The 27,077-nt window shown below is 37.0% G+C and overlaps 1 protein-coding gene across 11 annotated transcripts in view; it reads left to right on the top strand.

Annotated features, from left to right (window-relative positions):
* LOC114297348 (protein SEMI-ROLLED LEAF 2) overlaps positions 1 to 26,766 on the top strand; it is a 52,963-nt gene extending 26,197 nt beyond the window's left edge. For 2 of the 11 annotated variants that reach the window (XM_082868440.1, XM_028241780.2), the window contains 4 exons: positions 19,269 to 19,409; positions 19,684 to 19,821; positions 20,759 to 20,803; positions 26,342 to 26,725. In XM_082868440.1, the coding sequence (XP_082724566.1) occupies positions 19,269 to 19,409; positions 19,684 to 19,821; positions 20,759 to 20,803; positions 26,342 to 26,371 (354 nt within the window). In that variant the 3' untranslated portion in view covers positions 26,372 to 26,725. Of the gene's footprint in view, positions 1 to 19,268; positions 19,410 to 19,683; positions 19,822 to 20,748; positions 25,728 to 25,857; positions 26,158 to 26,341 lie in introns of those variants that run through there. The other 9 variants (XM_082868442.1, XM_082868436.1, XR_014329258.1 and 6 more) reach the window with 8 other exon arrangements.
* The last annotated feature ends 311 nt before the right edge of the window (positions 26,767 to 27,077 follow it).

Below are 27,077 nucleotides of genomic sequence, written 5' to 3'. Positions count from 1 at the left end.
TGACAATCTCAAAATGGACTAAGATATAATGGGGCTTTAAGCGGAAACTTCCATAATTAATCCATTAAGTCCATAGAGCAGTGCATAAGTATATAAAATGAAACACAGTCTTCATTGCTTATCTTCTTAATAATTTCCATCATGTATATAGATTATAAAAAGAACACATATTTACATCCACAAAGTACAAAGACCTGCCAACTGTTACACGACTCGTCAAAACTTGCATTCCAAAAAGACAAAAGTATCAATAGAGAAAATAAAAAAAAAGACTTTCAAGACAGGTTCCTCAAGTCCATGACCTCTATTGATGCTCCTCATTCTGATCACCTACATATATAATAAAGGGTGAGCCACGACCCAGTAAATAATAACAAAGTAAAGGTAAATGAATGAATCCCAACTCACTTGCAAAGAGTCACTTCATATTGCATTTACAATCATTCAAACATTTCATAAGAATAACTCATAATCAAATTGGCTGATGAGATCTCATAAAAGTCATGGTCCATAATACCGTCCCCCAATGGCTTGGATCTAAGGATGCCATTACTAGATTTAACAGAATACAGGATATTCATTCATTCGGAATCAAAATAAAGATTTCACAAAATCATGATGCATTGTTAATGTTTCCAAAACTAGTTTTCAACATAACGTTATTGTAATATTACTCACAACGGCACATGCTTGGAATTACTTCTTTACAGTTTTGACCTGCATAACACAAATACAAGTACTGATGAAGCAAAATTAAAACAATTAAATGATCTTAACTTAGCTTTTCTTTTATAATTACTTAATTCAAGTCTGTTTCTAATTGCATTTACTTTAATTTTGGTTCAAAACATGTACAAGGTTGTCCAACGGTTAAAAGAATCGAAAAGAAAACAAAACAGACAAAAACCCTAATTTCCACATGTGCAGGGGCTGGGGCACGTACGGGCCACACATGCAATTATTTCATAAGTGAATGGGCTTGGGTTGGTTTGGCTGCACGTGCGGGAATCACTTCTGCACGTGCGGAAATGGCTAGTTTTGTGCACACCTCGGGTTCTTGAGCTCCTAACTTGATTTCCTTCACTCTCAGTCCTCAAAACATGATTTCTAAGATACAACAACATATATATATATACATGGAAAAATATGTTTATGCATTGAATTCAAAATTTCAAGGATCAAAACACGGTTTTTCTTGAAAAATCCTTCAAAATTCATTTCCTTTCAAACTCTTCCTCTTCATTTCTCATACTTCAAATCATAGTGTTCAATGTTTCAGATCATGAACTAATGGTGCAAAACCTAGGAGAACTCATTTATATGCAAAAATTTGAAAACTTCACCAATTAAAAACAAGTTTCAATCCATGAACTCATTAATCTAGCTTGTTTTCATACCTCCTCCATTTTTCTTCATTTTAACCCGTCCAAATCTTAGTTCAAATGAATTTCTAGGTATATTAAAGCAATAATATTAGGTAAAGGGTTGAGTTTCTCACCTTTTGATGATTTTTCCTTGATTTTTCCTTGATTTTTCCTAGCTTAAATCTTGAGTTTGGTTGATTTCTCCTCCTCTTCTTCTTCTTCTTCTTCTTCTTCTCTAGTTTTCTCTCTTTTGTTCTCCATCTTTCTCCATCTTTCTTTCTTTTGTTTGATGATTAGTAATTAGATTAAGTCACTAATTGCTCTATTGACCTAATTGACCAAGCTTAGCCCTAATTAATCATATTTAGTCTCTAATCCTCATTAGTCCAATTAATCCTACTTAGGCCCTAATTAATCTTGCTTAACTTTACTAATCCCGCTTAATTTCTAATTAAGTACTCATTAGGCTCTATTCATTAGACTAAAATAATTAAGTTCCTCACTTAAGGTTTTCTAAATCATCTAGGCTTTCAATTCTCCAATTCAAATAATTTCCCTAACTTTTCAATACTTGCCAAGTTTCCTATCTTAAAGTTTCAAGTTCAACCTCTTCAAGCTACTTGGATTTTCTAGCGAACATATCGCATGTATAATGCAATTAAATAAGAGGATTTCCTAACATGCGTGAATGTTATTCACAACTCGGTTGTCACAATTTTGGTAGTAGAAAATTGTTGTAAAAGCTTCTATATAATTCCAATAATTGTATTTTTGATCATGTAGGGATAAAGTGCAGAGAAGTAAGAGGATTGAGTCCCCATTTATCAATTTTGATAATGTTTCGGATGATAGCTTTGCTATAACGAATAGCGCCATGCTTCTGATTGATATCAACTAAATGATGAGTAAATTCGACTGATGAAGTTTAAGTAACATATTTTCGTACAGACAACGATACACATCATTGTGAGAGGGAAAGTGTTGGGTGGCAAGGCATAGTTTTTTAGCCTCCAATGGGTCAACCATCCAACCCACATCTTTATCCTCCATGTAGAATACAGTTTCTTCAAGTTTTTTATTTTGAAGATACTGATCAGATTTAGATAATAGTTCTTCTTTAACAGTTTTAGACACCTCAGTCAAGGTAGAAGCACTAGATGCGGATGACTTGGATTTATTGATTCAGATATATTTGGATGGATATTTTGATGCGGATTAGAGGAATTACCTCTACCACGGCCTCACTGACCGCAGCCTTTACTACGGTTACTCATTTACTAAGCCCTACAAAAATTCACGGGTTAGAAAGTCAGGCAGCGAATTAGTTGCTCCTTTTATGTACTAAATGTCAAAATCGAATGCAGATAAAGAATTCTGCCATGCTGCAAAAATTTGTTTATGTACAAGATTTTCAACATCTTTTTTAAAAACTTGTTTGGCAGCACTACGGTCAACTCTTGATAAAAAAATGTTGATTGAGAAGATCATCTTGAAATTTAAGAATGCATTTAACAATAGAAAAACATTCTTTTTTAATTGTGGAATAATTAAGAGATGCACCCTTCTATGCTCCAGATGTGAACCTTTACAATTATTCTTTCTGAGTTTTGGGGTTATGATGGTTGAGAATACCTCCATTCTGAACACCTAATTGGTATCAGAGCCATGTTTATCAGTTCATATACAAATTTTGTAATCTTTATAGATTATACATATATGATCACCATAAGAAAATGGAAGTAAAAGAATCTTTGCTTACATCTACATCCATTGTATCAGCATCTGAATTGGTAGCCTTTCAGGAAAATAAAAAGAAGTTGAACAAATGGATAATTCCTAAAGTCAAACCTGAAACAATTTACAAAATTAAGGCATTAGATTTTACCAGTAGGTATCTAATCAAGACTCTAGAAAAAGTTGAACCCCTTAGCAATGATGATGCAATCTTTAATTACTGCATGCTAAGGATTTAATTCCCTTTGTCAACAAATATCAGTATATCCATTACAGGGTTAGTTCAAATTACTTTTAAGCCTTTTTAAGCCTTTAACCTTACTTGGAGAAACTACCTGTATCCAATGCACTTTACGTGATGGTAGGTGCTTATATTGGCAACAATCACTTATGGAAGCAATAGAAACCAGTATATTTTGATATTTATCCAAATCTGAGTATTTCTATTCATGACCGCAACATATCAGAAACCTTAGAACTCAGTGTTCTCTCTACAAGTTATCAGTATTTACTAGGATCTCCCCCAATATCTGTTATTTCAAGAGTTCACTTTGAAGTTTAAACAACTTTAAATCCTTATATCAAACAGTGGAGTGAACCAGGAAAAATTGTCAGTATTGGCACCAACCTGTACAATTCTAGTGTTGTACCCAGAATGATCCCTTGGAATGAGATCACCTTTCTCGAAAGATGGAAAATTCCTAACGCTATTCCACCCAAACCTATAGTCAACCGCACTATAGATCAAATAGTCCAGACACAAGGAGGAGATGTTTTCCTCAACTTCCGAACTTCACTTCCTCGAAGAATGTCTAGTAGGAGCTCTATTCCTTATAGAGTAGACTTACCTAGTTCTTCTAGACAATTGGTATCTGATCCTATTGAATCCGAAATTAGGAGGGTTCCTATTCAACACTATTTTCCTGATCCTTTGGAATCAGTCTATCACAGTCTGCCTTCAAGGTATTCTACACCAGTTGTAGACCCAAACCTTAGAGAAATTCGTATCTGAAAACCAAATACTGCATGGAGTTTATTGTAGACAAGACAATGATAGTCTAACAGCCAATGATATGAATTTTGATCTGTCTTAATGGATTTTACACCAAATAGTAAATTACGAAAATCCATTAATCAGGAATTCTATCAACCAATGAATTTAGAAATTGTTATTTCAAGCACCATACACTAAAACAATTAATCTTTTTCAAAGATCAATTCTATGGACATCTGAATAGGGTACAACAAATTATACCTTTTACTGAATGGTTTTATGATTTTATCATATCTTACAAGAACTTATCTGAAAAACAAATTAATACTTCAGACAATTATTACAGGAATTGGAAAACTGTAGATGGTAAAAGCCTCAGTGCTATTCATACTCCACCCAAATTTTTAGATTTCGTTCCTAGCTCTTCTTCAACTTCATCTGAACCTTTGGTTATATCAGCCTACGCTAAACCCCTCAGCATACTAAAACAACTGATTTTGTTATTGTAGCTCATCTTAATTCAGTTAGCAAATAGAATAATTACTCTAATTTGTGTTTTCAAATTGTAGGTTAGGAATTAATCCAAATTGAAGAATCTATTCAGAATCTTGAGCAGAATCATAAGGATAGGGACAACCTACGGAACCTATTCACAAAACCAATCTGAAATCACAAATTTTAAATTAAAATCTACTAAATAGAATGATGAATTTCTAGATAATATTGTTAACTGAATAAAGAACATCAATATCTCTTTTCTGAAAACAATATCAATATTTTATCCGCTCAACCTGAAGTTACTTCAGAATCTGAAATTGATTTAGATGCTACTCAAATATTTCAAATTTGGCAGTCTTCAAGATATGAAAGACTCAATTACCAAAGACCAACCCCTCAGGATATTCTGTATGAAGAAGACTTTCCTCATTCTCAAAAGTCTTACCATGGAAAAACTATCTATGAATGAAACATAGATGGTAAATCTGAGTATCAGATCTTTGAAAATTGTACATTATGTATGCTTGTGTCTGTAAGAAGAATGATAATTCTGATCGGCAATAGCCTCTTTTATAGTTAATGGTTTTATCGGAATCCTAAAAGGATGATGGGATAATGTTCTCACCCAAGCCCAACATTATAGCCTCTTTTATAGTTAATGGTTTTATCGGAATCCTAAAAGGATGATGGGATAATGTTCTCACCCAAGCCCAACATTCTGAAATCCTTGATGCTGTCAAAGTTGAGGTCAATCCTCTTACCCATTTAAACCAGACTACAGAGGATGCTATTTATATACTCTCATGCTATTTTACATCATTTTACACCTGGAGTTGCTGACATCGATAGGGGTCGTGAACTTTTACAAAACTTGGGATGCCCATCTCTCATTCACTTTCATTGGTACAAGGATGTCTTTCTTATGAAAGTCATGCAACGATCCGACGCCAATTGGAATACCAAACTTTTTTGCTGAAAAAAATCTGCAAAAAGCTTAGGGACAAACATGATGGCCTAAGCATATCATCAATATAACTATGGTCAATTAATTTCCATAGTCATCTAGGAAGGTCTTGCAAACAGGATGAAAAGAGTTAGGTGAATTTTGTGATCAAACAACAGAAAAATGAAATCCTATAAAAAACAGTATAAAAGAAAAAGGAAATATTGTCCTAAGAAAAAATCCTCATTCTCTTATCCGAAAAACAAGAAAAAGCAATGTGTAACCACAAAACAGAAAAATGACAAAGCAACAATAAAATGTTACAAGTGTGACAGGATTGGCCAATAAATGCAGAAGCAAACAGAAAATTACAGAACCAAACCTTGATGAAGGATTAAAACAACAATTATACAAAATCATGTTATATTCCTCTGAATCTGCACCTTCTTCAGATAATGATGAAGAATTAATTGAATTTTTTTCTAACACCGAATCATCAGAAAATGATGAACAACCAAACTGCCCCTCTAAGAAGCACGGACACTTCTAAGAAGGTGACGTATCCGTGTTGTGTTTGTGTCGGACACCGACACTCTTTGGACACTCTTAGGACACGTGTATGACACTCTTCAAAACGTGTCCTATTTTTAATTTTTTTTTAAAGATCCAAGCACTCTTTGAACACTTGGAGGACACATGTGTCAATCACTTAAACACACGTGTCTATCGATTAGACACATGTGAAACTAATTATAAGTTTGAATACAATAATTTAAGATATAATAATAAAACAAAACCCATATAAATTTATAGAAATTAGTGTCATATTGCATTTTATATTATATTTGAATGATATATTTATATATATAATATATAATAAATATATAAAATTATATATTTCATGCATGTCCCCCATGTATCGTGTTCTGTATTTTTTTGAAAATTAGCGTGTCAACGTGTTCGTGTCGTATCTGTGTCGTGTCACGTGTCCGTGTTCGTGTCCGTGCTTCTCAGCTGCCCCTACTTGAATATTAATTAGATATCCAAAAATAATTATTGGAAAGCCATTGTCGAAATGAATGGTCTTAATATGGGAGGACCAAGCATCAATGTCCTCTCTGATAATCAAAAATCAATATTGGAAGTCATTGATAGAAATGAAGCTTAAAATGTTAGAAGTTTGTTATTCTGATGCCCAGAAACCTAAATCCGAAGATTTATTACCAACTAATATCTACAGCATGAAAGAGCTCATGAATCGTTTTGAGTCCACTTCCAAATCTGAAACAAGACCTGCAGGACTTACAGATTTAAAGACAAAAATTAATTTGCTAAAATCATAACTAAAAGATTTAAAATCTTCTCATCAGAAATCCCTTTTAGATATTATTCAAATAAGTCAACAACTTTCGACTCTTACAGAGGAAAAGAAAGACGAACAAGAAATCAATTCTGAAATCCAAGAACAATTTGAAAAGGTTGAACCGTATTTATTATTGTTAAATCAAGTTACCTATCAAAAATGGTATATCGGAATTACTTTTTTCATCAAAAAAGAATTCATTCTTGAAAATGCCATTGCTCTTATGAACAGTGGTGCTAACATGAATTGTATCTAGGAAGGATTAATTTCTACAAAGTATTTTGAAAAGACAACACAATCACTCACTAGTGTAAATGGAACCAGAATGATAATAAAATATAAATTACCCAAAGTTTTAATTTATAACCAAGGAATTTGTCTTCCTACATCCTTTGTTCTTATTAGAAATATGTCCCAAACTATTAATGCCTATAGACAAAATTGATTCAATAGGAATTTATACTACTATCAGTAATCAATCAATTGTTTTTGAATTCATTACAGAATCGTATACTAAGGAATTAAATCATATTAAGGATCTAGTCAATTTCAAAGAAAAACAACTGAATTTTCTTCAAAAATAAGTTTTTTATTTAACAATTGATCAGAAATTACAACAATTTAGCACCCAACAACATATTAAGAAGATTTCAAAAGAATTCCAATCTGAAATCTGTAGTGACATCCCTAATACATTTTGGGATAGGAAAAAACACGTAGTTTCCCTTTCGTATGAACCCGATTTTGATGAACGCCATATTTCGACTATGGCTAGACCTAGTCAAATGAAATCTGAATATCTGGAATTATGCAAAACTGATCTATTACAGTAAAAGCTCATTAGCCCTAGCTACTCCCTTTGGAGTTGTACAACATTTTATGTTAATAAAAATGCAAAAAAAGAAAGAGGTGTGCCAAGATTGGTTATTAATTTTAAACCTCTTAATGATGCTCTCAAATGGATAAGATATCCAATTCCAAATAAGAATGATCTTTTAGATCGACTTCAGGATGCAGTCATCTTTTCTAAATTTGACTTAAAATCTGGTTATTGGCAAATTCAAATTGTTGAACAGGATAGGTATAAAACTGCCTTTACTATACCATTTGGGCATTATAAATGAAATGTTATGTCCTTTGGATTAAAAAATGCCCTATCTGAATTTCAACATATCATTAATGATATTTTTACTCCTTATATGAGATTCTCAATTTGTTATATTAATGATGTTTTTATATTTTCATATTCAATTGATCAGCATATTAAACATCTGCATATTTTCAAAAATATTATTATCCGAAATGGTTTAGTCATATCTGCACTAAAAATGAAATTATTTCAAACAACTGCATGTTTTCTTGGCCACAACATAAATAATGGCACTATCATTCCGATTGACTGAAGCATTGAGTTCGCATCCAAATTCCCTAATGAAATCAAGGATAAATAGAATTTGCAAAAATTCTTGACAGTCTTAATTATGTTGTACGTTATTAGAACTTAGCACAGGATGTCGCCATTCTGTATACTAGGCTTTAGAAAAATCCATCTCCTTGGACTCATGAGCATACTAAAGTCGTACAAAAAATTAAATTAAAAGCAAAGCAATTGCCTTGTCTTTCACTTCCGAATCCCAAATGGCAAAAAAATGTTGAAACAGATGCATCTAATCAAGGTTATGGAGGTATTCTCAAACAACATAACCCCAAAACTCAAAAAGAAGAATTGTTAAGATTCACATCTGGAGCATGGGTGCAACTTGGACGGGCTCAATCCAAGCAACCCATGCCTAGCCCGAGTTTTTTTAGGGCTTGGGCAATAATATTTGTTAGAATAATATATTATTATTTGGATTCTTATTTTGTAATTATTCTATGCCTTAGGGCTCCTTTGTAATTATTGATTTTCATTAATATAAATAGGGGATGATATCCTAATCATTCCCTTATCTGGTATTCTCTAAATTTATCATGATATCAGAGCCCAACCCTAAAACCTAAACCCATCTACCCATACTGTTCTTATTACCCACCTGAGCCACCACCCACCACTTGAGGCAGGTCCTCTCTCTATCGGCTCAAGCCGCCTCTACCCTGAGGGGCTTCGGATCAAGCCGAGAAGGACCCAAGTGTTTTTTTTTAGGTGGGTTGATGACTGTCTAGGGTTTCGACTCACCCTTGTTGGTCGAAGTTAGCAACGAAAGCCCCTAGGGTTCGAAACTTACCTGGGTTGGTCGTCTGCTGGTGTCATTTGCTCAATCGACTGCCCTTGGTAGTCCCTCTGCCTCAGTCGACTTCCCGGATGCAGTCATCTCTTGATCACCCTCAGTCGTCTCTCGTCACTTCTCTGAGAGTATTCACTTCATAATGTCTTTGAACCTAATGCTGAGTAGTGTATCTATTTGCTCTTGAAACAGAACTAGTGTATTGATTTGCTCTTGAAACAGAACCAAAACTCTAAAAAAAAAAAAGGAAAATTATGGGTTGTTAATTCTTTATATTATCATAGTGGTCGTTGTGTTTGTTTTTCTCTTCCACCACCCCCTTCCGGGTTTGTGATTAGCATTAGTTTTGTTGAGGGTTCAGTAGTACAGTATCTATGGCAGATTCCACCAGTGTGTGAGTTCCATTATACCTACTACTATGAATGATGACCCTAACCCTAGTATTAAAATCACCACCTCTCCATTCAATGGTCAGAACTATCTAGCGTGGTCGCAGAGTTTGACTATGTTTTTGAAGAGCAGAGGGAAGATGAGGCATGTTGATGGCATGATACAGGCACCCAACACCACTGACCTGGGTTATGACCAATGGGAGATTACCAACTCTTTGATTATGGGTTGGCTTCTTCATTCGATGGTGCCAGACATTGGCGAGGGCTACTGTCTATGGAGACTGTCCAGGATGTTTGGGATGCTGTGGCCGCTACCTATTCCCGCAAAGGGAATTTCTCTTAGACATTTGAGTTACGCCACTCTATTGAGAGCTCTGTTCAGGGGGAGCAGTCGATTCTTTAGTACTTCACCTTCCTCACCAACGGTTGGAAACGTCTTGATCACCTGCAGGATTATAAGCCTGTTTGCGCTGCTTATTCAGTCGGGTACAGGAAGTTTATTGCACAGGAAAGGGTCTTCAAGTTTTTGTTAGGGCTCAATGTGGAGTATGATTCGGTTCGAAGTCGGGTTCTGAGTATGGACACTCTTCTTTCACTTCAGGAGGCATTTGCCTATGTACAAAATGAGGAGTGTCGCTGGTCTGCTATGATGTCCCCTGTCTTTACTGACCACTCCGCATTACTGTCTACTCCTAGAGATGGCCCTAGCCTGACTCCCATCCCTCCGTTTGTTGCCAAGGAATCTGTATTCTGTGATTACTGTAAAAAATCGCGACATACTTGTGAGACATGTTGGAAGCTTCATGGGCCTCCATCCGGAGATCGAGGTGATCGGTCTTGTTTTAGAGGAGGTCGGTCAGGCCAGTCTAGAGGATGGGGTTCTCATCCACAGGCTCATCAGTCTAATACCGTTGATACACTTGATTCTACTTCTGCTTCCGTTGGCCCGCCTTCTGATGATCTTTCTGGCATGACTACTCTTGAGCTTGAGGATGTTCTGCGTCACTTGCTAGATCGTTAGTCTTCTACTGCTCTCAGTACATCTTTCTCATTGTTTGCCTACTCAGGTAACTTAGCCTCTTCTCCTTGTGTTTTCCTGTCTCATAAGTGTTTGCCTTAGATTATTGATTCTGGTGCCTCTGATCATATGTCTGGATCCTCTGATGTTTTCTCTGCCTGTAAGCCCTCTTCAGGTTAGGACAAAGTTAAGATTGCAGATGGTATTGTTTCTTTCATTTCTGGGAAAGGTTTAGTCCATGTCACTCCTACTATACCTCTATATTCTGTTCTCCATGTTCCCAATTTTTCTGTTAACCTGTTATCCTTGAGTCGTATTACCCAGGATTTGAATTGTAGTGTGACGTTTTTTTCCTGATCATTGTCTTTTTCAAGACCTTGTCACGAGGAGGATGATTGGCAGTGGTAGTGCAGAAAATGGTCTCTACTTCCTGGATCAACCTGACAAGCTTTCTTATTCTTCCACCACGAGTCCTACTACCTAAGATGATTTATGGCTGTGGCATCGGCGTCTTGGGCATCCTTTTTTTTATTTACTTAAGCATTTATTTCCATCTGGTTTTGCAAACAATAATGTGTCTGAGTTTCTTTGTGAGTCTCATCAACTTGGAAAACAACACAGAGCTTCTTTTGCTCCCAATTTTAATAAAAGTTTAGTTCCTTTTTCATAATACATTCTGATAGCTGGGGTCCATCTCGTGTTATGTTTATGAAAGGTCATCGATGGTTTGTTTCATTTATTGATGATTTTTCTCGTACTACTTGGGTGAATCTCATGAAAGATAAGAGTGAGGTTTTCTCTGTATTTCACAATTTTCATAAGATGATTTGTACTCAATTTAGGGCCATTGTCAAAATCTTCCGTTTTGATAATAGGGGGAAATACATAGATTCTGGGTTAGGGCAATATTTTTCTGCTCATGGCATTATCCATCAGACCTCTTGCACCAATACCCCTCAACAAAATGGGGTTGTAGAATGCAAGAATCGTCATCTTCTTGACATGGCTCGGTGCATGTATTTTTCTATGAGTGTGCCTCAGTCCTACTGGGGCAACGCTGTTCTTACCGCTGCCCATCTTATTATTTTCTTCCTACCCAAGTCTTGCCAAAGCAAGTTTCCCTTCAAATCCTCCTAGGTTTCAAGTCCTTATTTTCTATTCTGCCAAAAATATTTGGCTGTGTCTGTTTTGTCCACAATCACTCTCCTACTCGTGGTAAGTTGGACCCTCGCTCCCTCAAATGTGTTTTCCTGGGGTACTCTCATACTCAAAAGGGGTACAAGTGTTACCACCCTCCGTTTTGTAAGTGGTTTGTGTCCATGGATGTCACATTCTTTGAGTCCCAATCATATTTCTTGTCCTCTCCGATGTCACAGTCCTCCCTTTAGGGGGAGCTTTGGTGTGAAGTGATTCCAGTGATTCCTATGGTGGAACCAGTTCTTGCACCACCATCTGCTACTGGGACTACAGAACCCAATGTCCCCAAGGATAGAGAAAGGTAAGTTTATGTCAGGGACAAAGACAGACAGAAAGTTAACTGAATACAAGAGACCACTTATGCTCCTCCACAGCCATCTCCTGTTTCTGATGAAAGTCTAGGTAACTTTGAATCTCTTGAGTCCATTGATCTTGATGTTCCTATTGCCAAGAGAAAGGATGTGAGATCTTGTACTCAACATCCTATCTTAAATTTTGTGTCCTACTCCCATTTACCATCCTCCTATAGAGCGTTTGTGTCACATATTCTTTGTTAGCATTCCTAACCATTTTCAGGATGCTCTTGCTACTTCTAAGTGGAAACTTGCCATGATTGAAGAAATGAAAGCACTTAAAAAGAATGGCACTTGGGAATTGACCGAGTTACCTAAGGGCAAACGATCTGTAGGATGCAAATGGGTGTATACTGTGAAACATAAAGCAGATGGGTCTATTGAGTGTTACAAGGCTAGACTTGTGGCAAAAAGGTTCACTTAGACATATGGCGTTGACTATCAGGAAACCTATGCACCTATGGCTAAGATGAATTCGGTCAGAGTACTTTTCTCTCTAGCAGCTAATCTAGACTGGCCACTTCATCAGTTTGATGTAAAGAATGCCTTTCTTCATGGTGACTACGAAGAAGAGGTACATATGGACATTCCTCCTGGTTTTGAGGATTATAAGACAGAAGGCAAAGTATGCAGGCTTCGGAAGTCATAATATGGTCTCAAACAGTCTCCAAGGGCTTGATTTGAGAGATTCACTCAGGCTATGCTTAAGAGCATCTCTAACGGTGAACTTCTTTTTTCATCAAATCTGAGGAAAAAAATAACGATTTTCTCAATTTGATACCGCTGGCTCCAACGGTGCATCAAAAGGTGAGCATCAAAAGGGGGAGGGGCGACCAGTTGGTCGACCGGCGGGTCGACCGGTAAGGCCACATTCCAGATCAAAGATCCAAGAGTTACTGATCAGAAATTAAATCAAAAAATCTGGACTTGAAACAGAGATTGAAGATGAATTTGAAGATTAAGGTATACTAGAGTCAACTAAATCCCAAAATTGAAGAACTAGATCTAAGAATCTGTCAAAGTTGAATCCAGACTCACAGTCTAAGTGGTGAAATCGAAGTGCATCAGAATGAGCCAAGATAACCAGGATAATTGGACAAACCTTAAAGCCTTCTTCAATCCTTCTACAGACAACAATTTTGCCGGCTGCAATTGTTTTCTTAAATTTGTTTTGTCAGTTAGAGGATCAACCATGTAAATTCCTTCAATGATGAAAGGATTCCTTCAACCATGTAAATTTTTTAGAATATTTCAATGATGAAACCAGGTTACCTACCCTCCCTTGAGTTCCGTTCGCGTAATGGAGTACTTTTCAGATGCTTTCTGTAAAGAAAATTGAAAAGAGGAAGCATAAGTTAGTAAGTTTGCTAGTGGGTTGACCGGTTGGTTGACCGGCCGGTCAACCGGTAAGTTAAATTTTTTTTTTTTTTTACCTGTTTGAACCTTTTTGACTGGTTTGAACCTACTTATTTGAAAGGGAATCGGTCGACCAGTTGGTCAACCGGCCGGTCAACCAACCAGTTGACCGATTGGTCTCCTCCAACGGTCACGCACAACAATTTGGTGAGACCTGTATTCTGTTCTCACTTTGATGAATTGTTTAGTGAATTCTCAATTTGATATCGATTTGGTGCAACCGTTGGAGCACCAAACAATAACTTTTTCACCAAAATTTAAATTTGATGTCAAGTTTGGTGATGCATTGGAGATGGTCTAAATATGGCTTCAAACAGAGTCAGGCAGATCACACTTTATTTGTGAAACATTCCTCACGTGGTAAGATTACAACACTCATTGTTTATGTAGATGCCATAGTTCTTACTGGCGATGATAGTGAGGAAATACCTCTGTTGAAGAAATATTTAGCGAGTGAGCTTGAAATCAAAGACTTGGGAAGCTTGAAGTATTTTCTGGAAATTGAAGTTGCTCGTTCCAAGGATGGGATTTTTATCTCATAAAGGAAGTATGTACTTGACCTATTGAAGGAAGCTGGTATGCTTGGCTGCAAGGTTTGTGACACTCCACTGGAACCCAATCAGAAATTGGGGGATGATGAAGGAGGAGCAACTGTTGATAGGGAGAGCTATCAGTGATTAGTGGGTAAGCTCATTTACCTATCTCACTCCCGTTCTGATATTGCTGTTGCTGTCAGTGTGGTTCGCCAGTTTATGCATGCTCCTCATCAGATTCACTTCGAGGCTGTCATGAGAATTTTGAGGTACTTGAATTGTGCTCTTGGTAAGGGTCTTTATTTTTCAAAGTATGATCATCTTCGTGTGGAAGCCTATACAGATGCTGACTGGGCTGGATTAGTAACTGATAGGAGATCGATTTCAGGGTATTACACCTTTATTGGAGGCAACCTAGTTACTTGGAGGAGTAAGAAATAGAATGTAGTTGCCAGGTTAAGTGCAGAAGTTGAGTTTAGAGCTATGGCACAAGAGATGTGTGAGCTCTTATGGATCAAGTTATTGTTGAGTGATTTAGGTATTGATCAGGCGGACTCCATGCAATTATATTGTGATAATAAGGCTGTTATCAACATTGCTCACAATGTGGTTCAACATGACAGGACAAAGGATGTTGAGGTTGATCGCCACTTCATTAAGGAGAAACTCACTAGTGACACGATATGTACTCCCTTTGTGTAGTTTGGTGAACAACTTGCTAACATCCTCACCAAGGGAGTTGAGAGTAAGCCCTTTCATGACATCTTAGGTAAGCTGGGCATGCGAGATATCTTCACACCAGCTTGAGGGGGAGTATTAGAATAATATATTATTATTTGGGTTCTTATTTTGTAATTATTCTATGCTTTAAGGCTCCCTTGTAATTATTAATTTTCATTAATATAAATAGGGGATGATATCCTCATCATTCCCTAATCTGGTATTCTCTAAATTTATCAATATTTTGTAATCTGGACTGGCCTGGGCAAATTTTTGATGCCCAATTGTAATTTGGGCTGGGCCTAGATTGAGGTTGTGTGTTGCCCGAGCAACTCGAACCCGAGTTGCATTTTGTGTACTATAAAAATTATATAATATATGTATAAGTATGGGCTTTGTGGAGTATAAATGGAATTTTGCTTCTGAGGTTATAAATGGAATTTTGCTTTGTGGAGTAGGCAACCACATTTGCTTTCACTTTGTCTTCTTTTGGGCAGAGAGACCAGCCCCCGCTTCCTCATTGTTGTCATTTCCCTTTCTTTCTCTCTCATTAACCACCATTGAAGTTCAAGCTTTGAGCTTCACCCACATGATCCCTCATTCCCCTTGAGATTTACGAACAAGATCATGAGGCATCTGATGTATCCTTCTGTAGATTTAATTTGTATTTTTTTTCCTTCTGAAAGAGAGTGTTGAGTTGGGTTCCATACTAAATCCCTCAGCTTCTCTATGCTTGTTTTACTGGATTTGCAGGCAGAAACTAAAAGATCAATTTTATAGAAGTAATGGTTTACTTACAGATAGTTTAGGCAAATTTTCATGTAGGTATGATTTAATTTTTTAATGGATTGTTTAGAAATTTCCTTCTTTTATGATTTAATTCTATCTGGGTGTGATGAAGATGAATTATTCTTCTTTTTTATTTAGTACATGATTGTTATTGAATCACTTCCGGTATGAATTTTTTGTTTTGTTTTATCTATTCAATTGGGAAATTCGAGCAATTCGGCTAACCCGAGCTCAGATTATGTAGCTCAATCCGGACTTGGGTAGCCAAGCTCGGGTTGATGGTCGGGCTTGGGCGCACTTTCAAACACAATTCGGGCTTGGCCTGGGCAACCCTCCAACTCGAGCCAACCTGCCCGAGTTGCACCCCTATGGAAGGGTGCACCAAAAGAATGTTTTTCTATTGTTAAATGCATTATTAAATTTCTGGATGATCTTCTCAATCAACATTTTTTATTAAGAGTTAATTGTAGTGCTGCCAAACAAGTTTTTAAAAAAGATGTTGAAAATCTTGTTCTGCAAATTACCAAAATACCCCTAAGCTAAAAAATCCTAAAAAACATAAATATAATTATAAAATAAGACTCTAATAATACTAGAAACATAATTATAAAAGATTGCTATCAGTTTCTCTATGAAATCATGCCAATGTCCAAATATCATCTCCTCTTTGAATTTAGCCTTCCTTGAGTTTCTTACATTCTGCATCATTCTCCCTTGGTTGGAAAAAAAACTCGACCTCGAGTTTTGAAGCGTTGGAAGACAAGAATAAATTGCATCCATGGCTTCACATTAAAATCTTAAAGTTGGCAGCATCATTTCTTCCTCATTGGACGTAGCAATGGAAGCAATATGGGGTGTGTTTTGTTTCTGTTTTGAGATAAATTTATAAAAAAAATTTTGAGGAGAGAGTTTAGAATTTTTTTTTTTGGTTTGTTTGGTTGTATATTTTGAAAATAGTTTGGGAGTTTGGGATGATTTGGAATTTTGTTGTAGTTGAATAGATGTGTGTGAGAGAAAAATAGATTGAAAAGGAGAGAGAAGAGAGAAAATGTGATTGATTGATATGTAGGAGAGAGAGAGAGAGTGATTTTGGAAATTTGTCTCAAAATATCTGAACCAAACAAAATTTTGAAAATTTTTCTCGAAAATTGTATCTTAAGATACAAACCAAAAAAGCCCCATGGTGTTTTCAACTCTAAAGCTAAATTTCTCTAGAATAACAAAATCAATTGAAGTAGAAGGTGAACACTTGAATTGATCTAAGTGTGAATTGCCCCATCATCCAGTGAGAATATTCAGTTTTATGTATATATTAGGGATTGAGTACCCAATCTTTTTCCTCCCAAACACACATTAATGTGTACTATTTGGGCTTCATTTTTTTTTTATTTTTGGTATTAGGGATTGAGTAAATATTCTTATTTCCTTTTCAATCCTAGGTTAGATTGTTATGTAAACTGATGTACCCTTGTATTACAAAAACAATTGAATATACAGATTATTCATATAAAAATCTTACATGGTATGAAAGCCACCTTCATTTGAACCCTAGAACCGAAACTCCAATTTCTGGCTTCGATCTCTGCCTCTGATTCATCATCGGAGTCATGCCCTATCTACACCCTCTGTTTCGACTTTGAATCTCAAAGTCAAAGTTGACTCTCTATAGTTCATTATGAGATTCTAGTTCGAGTCATCTAAGGCTTGCGATCTCACCCGAAGTACTCTCTTCTTGGTTTTCTGCCTTGTGATCCCTTTGCGAAACCCTAGCCTTTAAGCTTAGGGCTATTTTGGTAATTTGTGGGTCGCCCATGGGTCGTCTTGTGGGTCAAGTTATTTAATTAGCTTTTGTTTTTGTTTCTTATTTAGTCTTAAATTAGTTTTGGAAGTCAAAAGATATTATTAGTTTCCTCTTTTTGTTGTAGTTGGTTTAGGAAGTCTCCTAATCCTATATAAACTCATGTAATGCTTATAATTTATTAGAGTTGATATTTTATAAAAATTTGAGAGTTTTGAAGCTTCTTTATGGATTGTGTGATGTAATCAAACCCTAGGTGTAGCCTAAGGGATTCTAGGAATGATTCCTATATTTATCTTCTTCTTTTTTATTTCAATTTGCTATCCCTCTAAAAATGCACTTTTCAACCTCAAAACTCCATCCAATCATCCCCAAATCAACCCTACTCCCTTCCCCTACCTATTAGCTTTCAATTCAGCCCTTAAAACCCTAAATTCCTCACTGTTTAGACCTTCAAATAACCTCAGTTTTCAAAATCTAGCGCTGTCGCTACTTGTCCTACGTCATGTAATTTCCTTAGCATATACTAAACAAAGACATGTTCAGGTTGATCTCTATGTGGACATCGGTGATGACTTCCAAGTATATGTGAAACATCTGGCAGATGTGAGGGAATATGGTTCTGTAGCTGCTATTCAAGCGGACACATCATTACTGACTGATTTATGGAACAAAACCTATGAACGGACAAGATTCTTGTGGATATCTTAGTTCAGAGTTTGTCTGGCATTACTGAGGTGTGGTTTGCGAGTTGTAATTGTTTAACCAGTGCTTCAACAGACTTTTGTATTATATGTTGGGGAAGTTATTACAAATGATGTAATTTAATTCACTTACAAAGTGGGCAAAAGTGTGAATCAGTGATAGTGGGTTTGGCTTGCAATCAAAACAGAGCAGAAAAGAGAAAGAAAATATTGAAAATATTTCAGAAAGAAACAGAGCAATAAACCATAACAACGATACTTCAAACAAATATGCAGGGAGATTATACTGGAAATATAAACTGGAAATTATAACACAAAACAATACAATACTGAAATTAGTCTAGGCTTGTATTGGACAAAATTTCCTTGAGGTTTAATTTGCCCCCACCAAGGTGCTCAGGTTATTGGCGTCAACATACAACGACTAGAATCCAAGACCGCAGCACAACGATCCTAGATATGACAAATCAAACTTTTGTTGTACTCTCCCCAAGACTCAAAGACTCTAATGCAGAAATCTACATGAGAAACACCAAGAACAGAGAGCAATTTTGGACTGCAAAATTGAATAGACTAAACTCTTTAACTCGATTTGAATTTCTATCTCCTACAACTCGGGATAAGTGGGGTATTTGTAGACTCTAAGATGGCGGTGTGAACAGCCTCAGATATTTTCAAATTTCGGTGATTCATCTTCGAGAATACGCCTGAAACGCGGTGAACACACTGTACCAAATTCAAATGTAAAATCGACCTTCACCGTATGAACCTCTATCAAGAATTTGATAGATGCTCCTAGAAGGAGAAACCAAATCACAATTGAAATTGAATTTCCATTAGAACACTTCGGAGTTTCTGGACGAAACCAAAGACGAATTCAAATTTAAATTCGTTCAACTACCATGTTACCGAAGCCTTCTTCAGAGTCAATTTCGCATTCACTTAGAACATGGTTTGAACAACCATAAACACGAAGTGAATCACCGCCTGGGAAAAAACGCATTTCTACTTGAACATGCCTCAATTGGTGTCCGGATCTCATCTCAAATTTGGCTCAAAGCTGGCCAAAATTCATGGTTTCACAAACCTGCCAAAACTTATGGTTTCACAAACCATTTTTCCAACATTATAACCTCTCTCTCTCTGTGTGTGTGTACTTTTTTATCAACGTGTGTAGTCTGTATCGGCTTATTTCCATGTTTTTTTTTTTCTTCTCTGCTTGTTAAGCTGGAGGCAGATGATTTAGTTAAGCAGCTTTCAGAACCATTCACACCTGACGATGCATTCATGTTTGGTCCACGTTCTGTACTTGATTTGGATCACATTCAGACAACTGCAAATTTCATAGACACTCTTCCTTTTGATGGGGTATGCTCTTTTATGGTTCTGGTCTAGTTTTTTATGTGTCTGTTCATGGGCTTGATGGGGGTACTTTTACCTGTTAAATAACTTACATTTTTTAACAAAATTCGCTCCTTTTTTTTTTCTCCTTCTTTCTTTCTTTCTTTTCTTTCCTGGGTTTGATTTACTGAGTCAATTAGTCCAATTAGAATATCATTACATAAATTTTATACCTAATTGGCATTTCCTGATAGTGATGCAAAATAGAAGGTGTGTTATATTATTGTTGTTCATGCTGCAGGATTTTCCAACACATTTCATGGCCGAGGATGATGTGACGAGTGAATCTTCTGTTGCTGACCTCTCTCAATTCATTCCCAAGATGCCAGCAGTGCCTTCCATGTGTCACATTATTAGTGTTGGGAAGCTTGTTGAATCGGTAATCCCAATCTCTGTGAATGCGTGCATGCATGTTTGCAAATGAGTTTAAAACAAAGCAAGATGAATGCCTGTTATTTGTTCAAACTTTTCAAGGTTTATAAGTTCATTCATGAGTAGCTATGAAGCATAGACACCAATTCAGAGGTTCACGTTCTGGTGTCAGACATGCATCGGACGCACTGGGGACATGTTGGGACATGCCATGCGCCATTTTTAATTTTAATGTTTTCTTTTTTACTAAAATAGTATATACCCAACATGAATGAATTGGATGACAATAAATATTTGACATAGAAAAAGGGTGTATATGGCATGCGAATTTCTCGTATTGCTAAACACATAATGGATAAAACGTTCAATATTCTATCGTATAGATGGTGGTGGTTCCAGTTCTTGGACAATGCATTGAAGATCCCAAGTTTTGACCTTTTTTTGGCTGATTTGAATTTGATTTTTGAATTCCAAAGTTCTTTGTGATGAAAAAGCTCGTCGTATTGTTTTTTCCTATTTGTTTTCTTCAAACATTTTTTATAATTTAAAACAAGAGAAATAGAACAAAGAAGTGGACAGTTTAGTTTTTCCCACCAAAGTGTCAATAATAGCACTCCATTAAATTTAGTTAATCATTGTACCATAGTCTAAGGCTTAAGGCTTGGTTTGGTTTGGTTTGGTTATTGTACCATAGTCTAAGATCTTTCAACTTATTGCTACTGCTGCTCAAAATCTAGAATTTTTTTTTCTCATTGTCGAGTATTAGTGTCCAATCATTCGCATTTTATGTACTTCTCACCATGTTAATTATTGATTTGTCAATCTTCTAATCATTTACGGGAATTATATTGTATAGCTCATGCCTATCTCTTCAATCTGGCTTGTGAAATGAAAACTATCTTGGTTTTATTTTATCGTGCATTTGAAAAAGTAGTTGTTTTCAGGCGCTCGAGGTAGCTGATCAAGTGGTTGTAACATCTGTTTCAACTGTAAGATTCCTGAAAGCTTTTTTGTATATTCAATTGTATCAATGATTACAATCAAACCTTAGACTATATTAGGGCTGAGCAAGGAATCCGTGAAATCTGTAATCCGATCCAGTCCAGTCCAATCCAGTAGGTTTGGATTAGTTTTTTGAATCCGTGGTTCGGTTCCGGATTGAAAAATTAAAAATCCGTAGTTCATGGATTGGTTCCGGATTGAACCCCACGGTTCCGGATTGGAACCGATTCGGACCGTATACAAATAGTCTATATTTTTATTATATACTCTTCTGCATAGTATCTTCTCTTATTTCATATAAAACTTAAATCCAAACCTAAACTTGCATAATATCTTCTTTTATTACTTTTGTTTGCTAGTTTTTAGTATTAATTTGTAATGGTCTAAGTTTATAGTGGAACTAGTTTTCTTATGGTTGTTTAAATTTTAGAACAGTTTGTCGCTATTACGAAAAGACATGTTGTTATTATGAAACTAATATGGTTCTATATTTATATTTTTATGAAATTAAAGTGTTATATATATATTTTTTGTTGTTTAATTATGTAAATCCGTAGTTCTAAACCGATCCAATCCGTGTTTAAATGGATTGGTTCGGATTGGTTCCACGATTTAAACGGATTGGATTGGTTCCAATTTTTCAGGATCTGTAGATAACGGATTGGTCCTGATTTTACTCTAATCCGGACCATACTCACCCCTAGATTATATAGCCCTAACTCCTAAACCAAAAAGGAAAATAAAATCACACACAATCACGTCTCTAATATGTACAATCACAATCATGCCTAATTTAGAATATACACAATATATTCTCACACCCCCGCTCAAACTGAAGGTGTTTTAGCAGAAAACACTGAAAGTTTTAAGAAGAAACTGAAACCGAGCGGCAGTGTAAGTCTTGGTGAAGAAATCCGCAAGTTGTAAAGTCGAAGGGATGAAAGGAAGTGAGATAGAGCTAGATTGCAGATGCTGGCGAACAAAGTGACAATCATTCTCAATGTGTTTCGTTCGTTCATGGAAGACAGTATTGTGGGCAATCTGAACAGCACTGTGGTTGTCACAATAGAGAGAGGTCGAAGGAGACTGAGAGACACCCAAATCAGACAGGAGGCAACGAAGCCATACTATCTCAGCAGTGACATGAGCCATAGCACGATACTTAGCTTCGGCAGTAGAGCGAGCAACAGCTGATTGTTTCTTGCTTTTCCAAGAGATCAAGGAATCACCAGGAAATAGATAAAAACTAGACGTAGACTTGTGATCAGTAACATCACCAGTCCAATCAGAGTCAACATAGGCCACCAAGTCCAAAGAGGAAGTAGAGGACAACAGTAAGCCTTAAAGATGGTACCCCTGAGATAGCGAAGAATGCGAACCAAAGCAGCCCAATGGATAGAGTGAGGAGCAGAAACGAACTGACTAACTACATGAACAACATAGGCAAAATCAAGGCGAGTGATAGTCAGATAAACTACACAATTCACAAGCTCGCAATATAAAGTGGGATCATCTAGAGGGACACCATCAGTAGAGTTGAGCTTCACATTAAACTCAATAGGTGTACCAGAAATCTTAGTATTAGTAAGACCAGCACGGTGAATGACTTCATTAGCATACTTAACCTGAGACAAAAAAATAGCCCTTTGGAGAAGAGGCAACCTCAATACCCAAGAAAATACTGCAGTGGACCCAGATCCTTCATTTCGAAGGTGCGGAAGAGATACTACTTGACCTCGAAGATAGCAGAAGAGTCAAAGCTCGTGATGATTATATCATCCACATATAGTAAAAGAGCAACAAAACCAACCGAGATATGTCTCAGAAATAAAGTAGAGTCGGAAGCAAAAGGATGAAACCCAAGCTCGGTAACAGTAGTCTGAAAGCGATCATACCAAGCACAAGGAGACTGCTTCAGACCATATAGAGTACACTAAAGACAATAAACCTGGCCAAAGGAATGGTGAAGGTCAGGGGGAGGACGCATGTAAATCTTCTCAGTGAGATGCTATCAAGTAAAGCATTCTTAACATCCATCTGATAAAGAGGCCAAGAACGAATAGCAACGACCGAGATCAAAGCACGAACATTAGTCATCTTAGCAACAGGAGCAAATGTTTCCTTATAATCAATACCATACTCTTGGAAAAAACCTTTGGCAAGCAGATGAGCTTTGTAGCGCTCAAGAGAACCATTAGAATGAGTGTTGACTTTGTAGACCCATTTGCAACCAACCAGATTCTTACTAGCAAGCAAAGGAACCAACTTCTAAGTACTAGTTTTCTGTAGAGCAGACAACTCATCCTTCATAGCTTGAACCCAATGAGGATCCTGATAGGCCTCCTTGTAAGACTGAGGTTCTGAAAAAGAATGAATAATAGACAAAAAAGTATGATAGGAAGCAAAAAACATGTATTAGACCAACTCAACTTGTTTGGAGGATGATGCGCTCGAGTAGGATATCGGTGTGCAGCAGGATGGAGGATCAATAGTAGGGGCAAAGACAGTGATGGAGAAGGAGCCTTGCGACGAGAATAAACTAACAGCGGAGGAGGAGAAGAAGCAGCTAGAGGTGAAGCAGGAGGAGAAGATGGAACAAGCTCAGGAGGAACTGTGGAGATGTACTCATCAGACGGGACCTCAGAAGGAAACAGATCAATATGAATCAAATCCTCTTTGGAAATTGGGGCAGTAAGAGGAGGAAGTTGAAAGTAAGGTAGACATTCGAGAAAAAAAACATGACAGGAGACATAAAGACGAGAAACAGGGGCGTAACATCGATAACCTTTTTGAGTAGGATTATAACCCAAAAAGACACAGAGGACAGACCGGGTACTAAGTTTGGTCCTACCTTTGCGGGGAAGAAGGACAAAACAGGCAGACCTAAACACACGAAGAAGGGAGTAATTAGGAATTTGGGAGAACAAAGCCTCATAAGGAGACCGACCAGAAAGAAGGGGAGTAGGCATGCGGTTGAGAAGAAAAACAACAGTAAGAACTGCCTCCCTCTAGAATGGAGCCAGAACTGAGGCAGAGAGAAGAAGAGGCCTAGCTGTCTCAAGGAGATGACAGTGTTTACTCTCGGCTCGACCATTTTGGGCACGTGTATTTGTACAGGAAGTTTGGTGAATGGTACCTAAATTGGCCGAATACTCACAGAACTAATTTTTAAAATATTCACCCCCCAAGTTAGATCGTAACACTTTAATTGTAAACCCAAACTGAGTAACAATTATAGATTGAAAGGTATAGTATATCTCATAGAAATCGGACTTATGAGTCATAAGATAAACCTAAATGTAACGGGTGCAGTCATCAACAACTTACACATAGTATGCAGAACCCCTTTTGGTGAGAACAGGAGAAGGGCCCCAAACATCAATATGAACTAAATAAAACAGTGTATTAGATATAGAAGTACTTTTATGAAAAGGTAAGGCTGTCATTTTGGCAAGTTTACACCCTCAACATTTAGTAAGTTCACTAGGAGAAACTTTACCCAATATACCAGACTAAGCTAAAGACAGTAAGCAATCAGCAGACAAATGCCCTAATCTAGAATGCCACAAGTAGAAATGACTAGATAGAGAATCTAACTGAAAAGAGGAAAAGACAGTCATAGAGGTTGCCATAGGCAGATGCAAGCTCTCCACCACATAGAGGTCTCTAACTCTACGGCCGGTCCCAATCTGCTGCTTAGACATCCGATCCTGCATATAATAGATAGAAGAAGAAAAGATAACATCAAAACCAGAGGCATCGAGCTGATTGATAGATAATAAACTGATAGATAACTGAGGAACATAAAGGACAGATAATAGAGATAGCAGACATAGCAGATGGTAGGACAGACCCAACAGATATAACAGACATATCAGACCTACTAGCAGCATTGACAATAATAGGAAAGGGAGGAGGAGTACAATTTTGAAGTAAGAAGAGATGGTGAGTCATATGATGAGAGACACTAGAGTCAAAAAGCCAAATAGACGAAGAAATACCTAAAGAAGACCCAAGCAAACCTAAATGAAGAGATGAAACAATAGAGACAGATGGGGATAGCTAGGAGGTAGACAATGTATGCTGAAGCTGACTAATCCGAGCAGTCAAGGAAGCCAAGTCAGGATAAGAAGCCGGAGCAGATGCAGTAGAACCGGCGGGAGGCTAAACGGTACTCAAAGAAGGAGTGCAGAACTTGATCAGAAACTGTTGAGAAGACGAGACAGACACGGGCAAAGCAAACAAACATTCCTTCTTGGGACAATGATACTTCCAATGGCCTTTCTGATGTCAGAAAGCACACTCATCAGAAGCCAGAGACATTATAGTAACCAGAAAACTGAGGGGTTCAAGGGCAATCAAATAAAATAGCCAAACTAGGGGTTCAAGTGTAATACTCAAAATTTGAAGGGTCAAACTGTAATAATCAGGAACTTGTTTGGTCCAAACAAGAATAAAAGAAAACTGGGGAATTTCAGGACCAGGTCATGACCCTCACAGTGGGTCAACTTCGAATAAATCAGATAAGTTGACCAAGAGAAGCAGAACCAGATGATTTCGAACTGATGGGTCACCCCTCAAAAGAAGCAGAACCAGCAAAAGAAGAAACAAACCTCGTCGGAGGGGAGTCTTGTAGCAAGAGAGAAGACCAACAATCATCAACAAGAGAGAGGGGCTTTGATCGAACCAGATGAGCCTTGAATCAGACGAACTAGACCTAGACGAACCAGATGATCAATGAAGCAAGAAGCTTCAATCGGCAACCAGGTCATAGAGAGAGAGAGAGAGAGAGAGAGAGAGAGAGAGAGAGAGAGAGATAGAGATCGCGAGCCAAGGAGAAGACTCATGGCCAACGACTGCAACACTCTTCAACCAACGGCGCTAGGGTTTTGCAAACAGCTTTGATATCATGTAAGATTCCTGAACCAAAAATGAAAATACAATCACGTACAATCATGCCTCTAATATGTACAATCACAAGCATGACTAATTTAGAATATACACAATATATTTTCACATCAACACCACCCCTTCCATATAGTGCTGTGGCCAGTCAATGTGAAGCTCTTGGCACATGCACAACAAAGAAGATTTCGAGTTGTTTGACGATCCATGAAAGTCATTACACCAAAACAGCTGAAAAACGATGTCCAGCATCTTCTGCAGATGGGTGTGTGAGTTTTACTGGATTTTCTAATTTAGTCTTGGTTGATCTAGGCATTTTGCATTTGTTATAGTTGAACTGTGCTAAGAGCATAAACTAGGTGAACCAGAGGTCATCTCAAACACATTAATCTCATCTCTTTCTAAATTTTCGTTTGGAACATGCTTTTTTTAACCAGAATTTTTTTTTTCTCATGAGAGTCCCTCAAAAGGTTTAGAAGATGAATTATAAAATTGCACAAGTTCGAGTAAGACCAAAAAAAGCCGCCCACTAATAAAAGCTGCCCAAGAACTATTTCCAAACGAGGCCTACATATCTTGTTCTATGTTGATTTTCTTTTGGATGATGATGTTCATCGTAGAAAACAAACTGGTGGAGGTGGATTTGTTGAGGGAGCAATGCTGCTGATGGATCAGTGCTTGGCTCTGAGGCTGCCTCCAGCCAACCCTTTTGACAACTTTCTCGGAGCAGCCTGGTCTTAGAAGAAGAGGTTGGCTATATGTTGTGTCTGTTAATATAACTTGTAAAGTCATAGGCAGATATATATACGTTTAGCTTAGTTTATGATTTCAACTTAAATTAACATTTTGAGGGCTTATTTGTTGAATCAGTTTATGCAGGCTTCCAATGCCTTATTTAGGTAGGGATTAATTTTTCAGTTTACTGTCATTTAATGACATTATTCCAAATTACATATTACATCAATTTATGGGCACAAGCCATTGTGCAAAGCACGTTACCCGCACACCCAGTTATTTAATAAAGACCACACCTTCTATGTGAGACCATCAATATGTTATCTATATTCAACTCTTGTATGGTGAATTTTATATTTTATGGGTAAAATTCTTCTGGATACATAAACTTAGGTTACTGTTTGGTTCCATGGAATGAAGTGAAATGGAATGGTCATTCCATGAAAATATCCCTTCTCATGTTTGGTTGATTGAAAAAAATAATAATGAAAATTGCATTGCAAATGGTATCGCCACTTATCAAAGAATGATCATTCCATAAGAAATTTTAAGTTATAACAATTCCATTTCATCTCATTCCAATCACTCAATCACCTTTAGATTTTATTTTGTTTTAGAGTG

This window comes from Camellia sinensis, chromosome 5 (assembly GCF_055761805.1).
Source record: "Camellia sinensis isolate YWXY chromosome 5, ASM5576180v1, whole genome shotgun sequence".
NCBI classification, from domain to species: Eukaryota; Viridiplantae; Streptophyta; class Magnoliopsida; order Ericales; family Theaceae; genus Camellia; species Camellia sinensis.
This window is presented reverse-complemented; position numbering and strand designations above follow the sequence as displayed.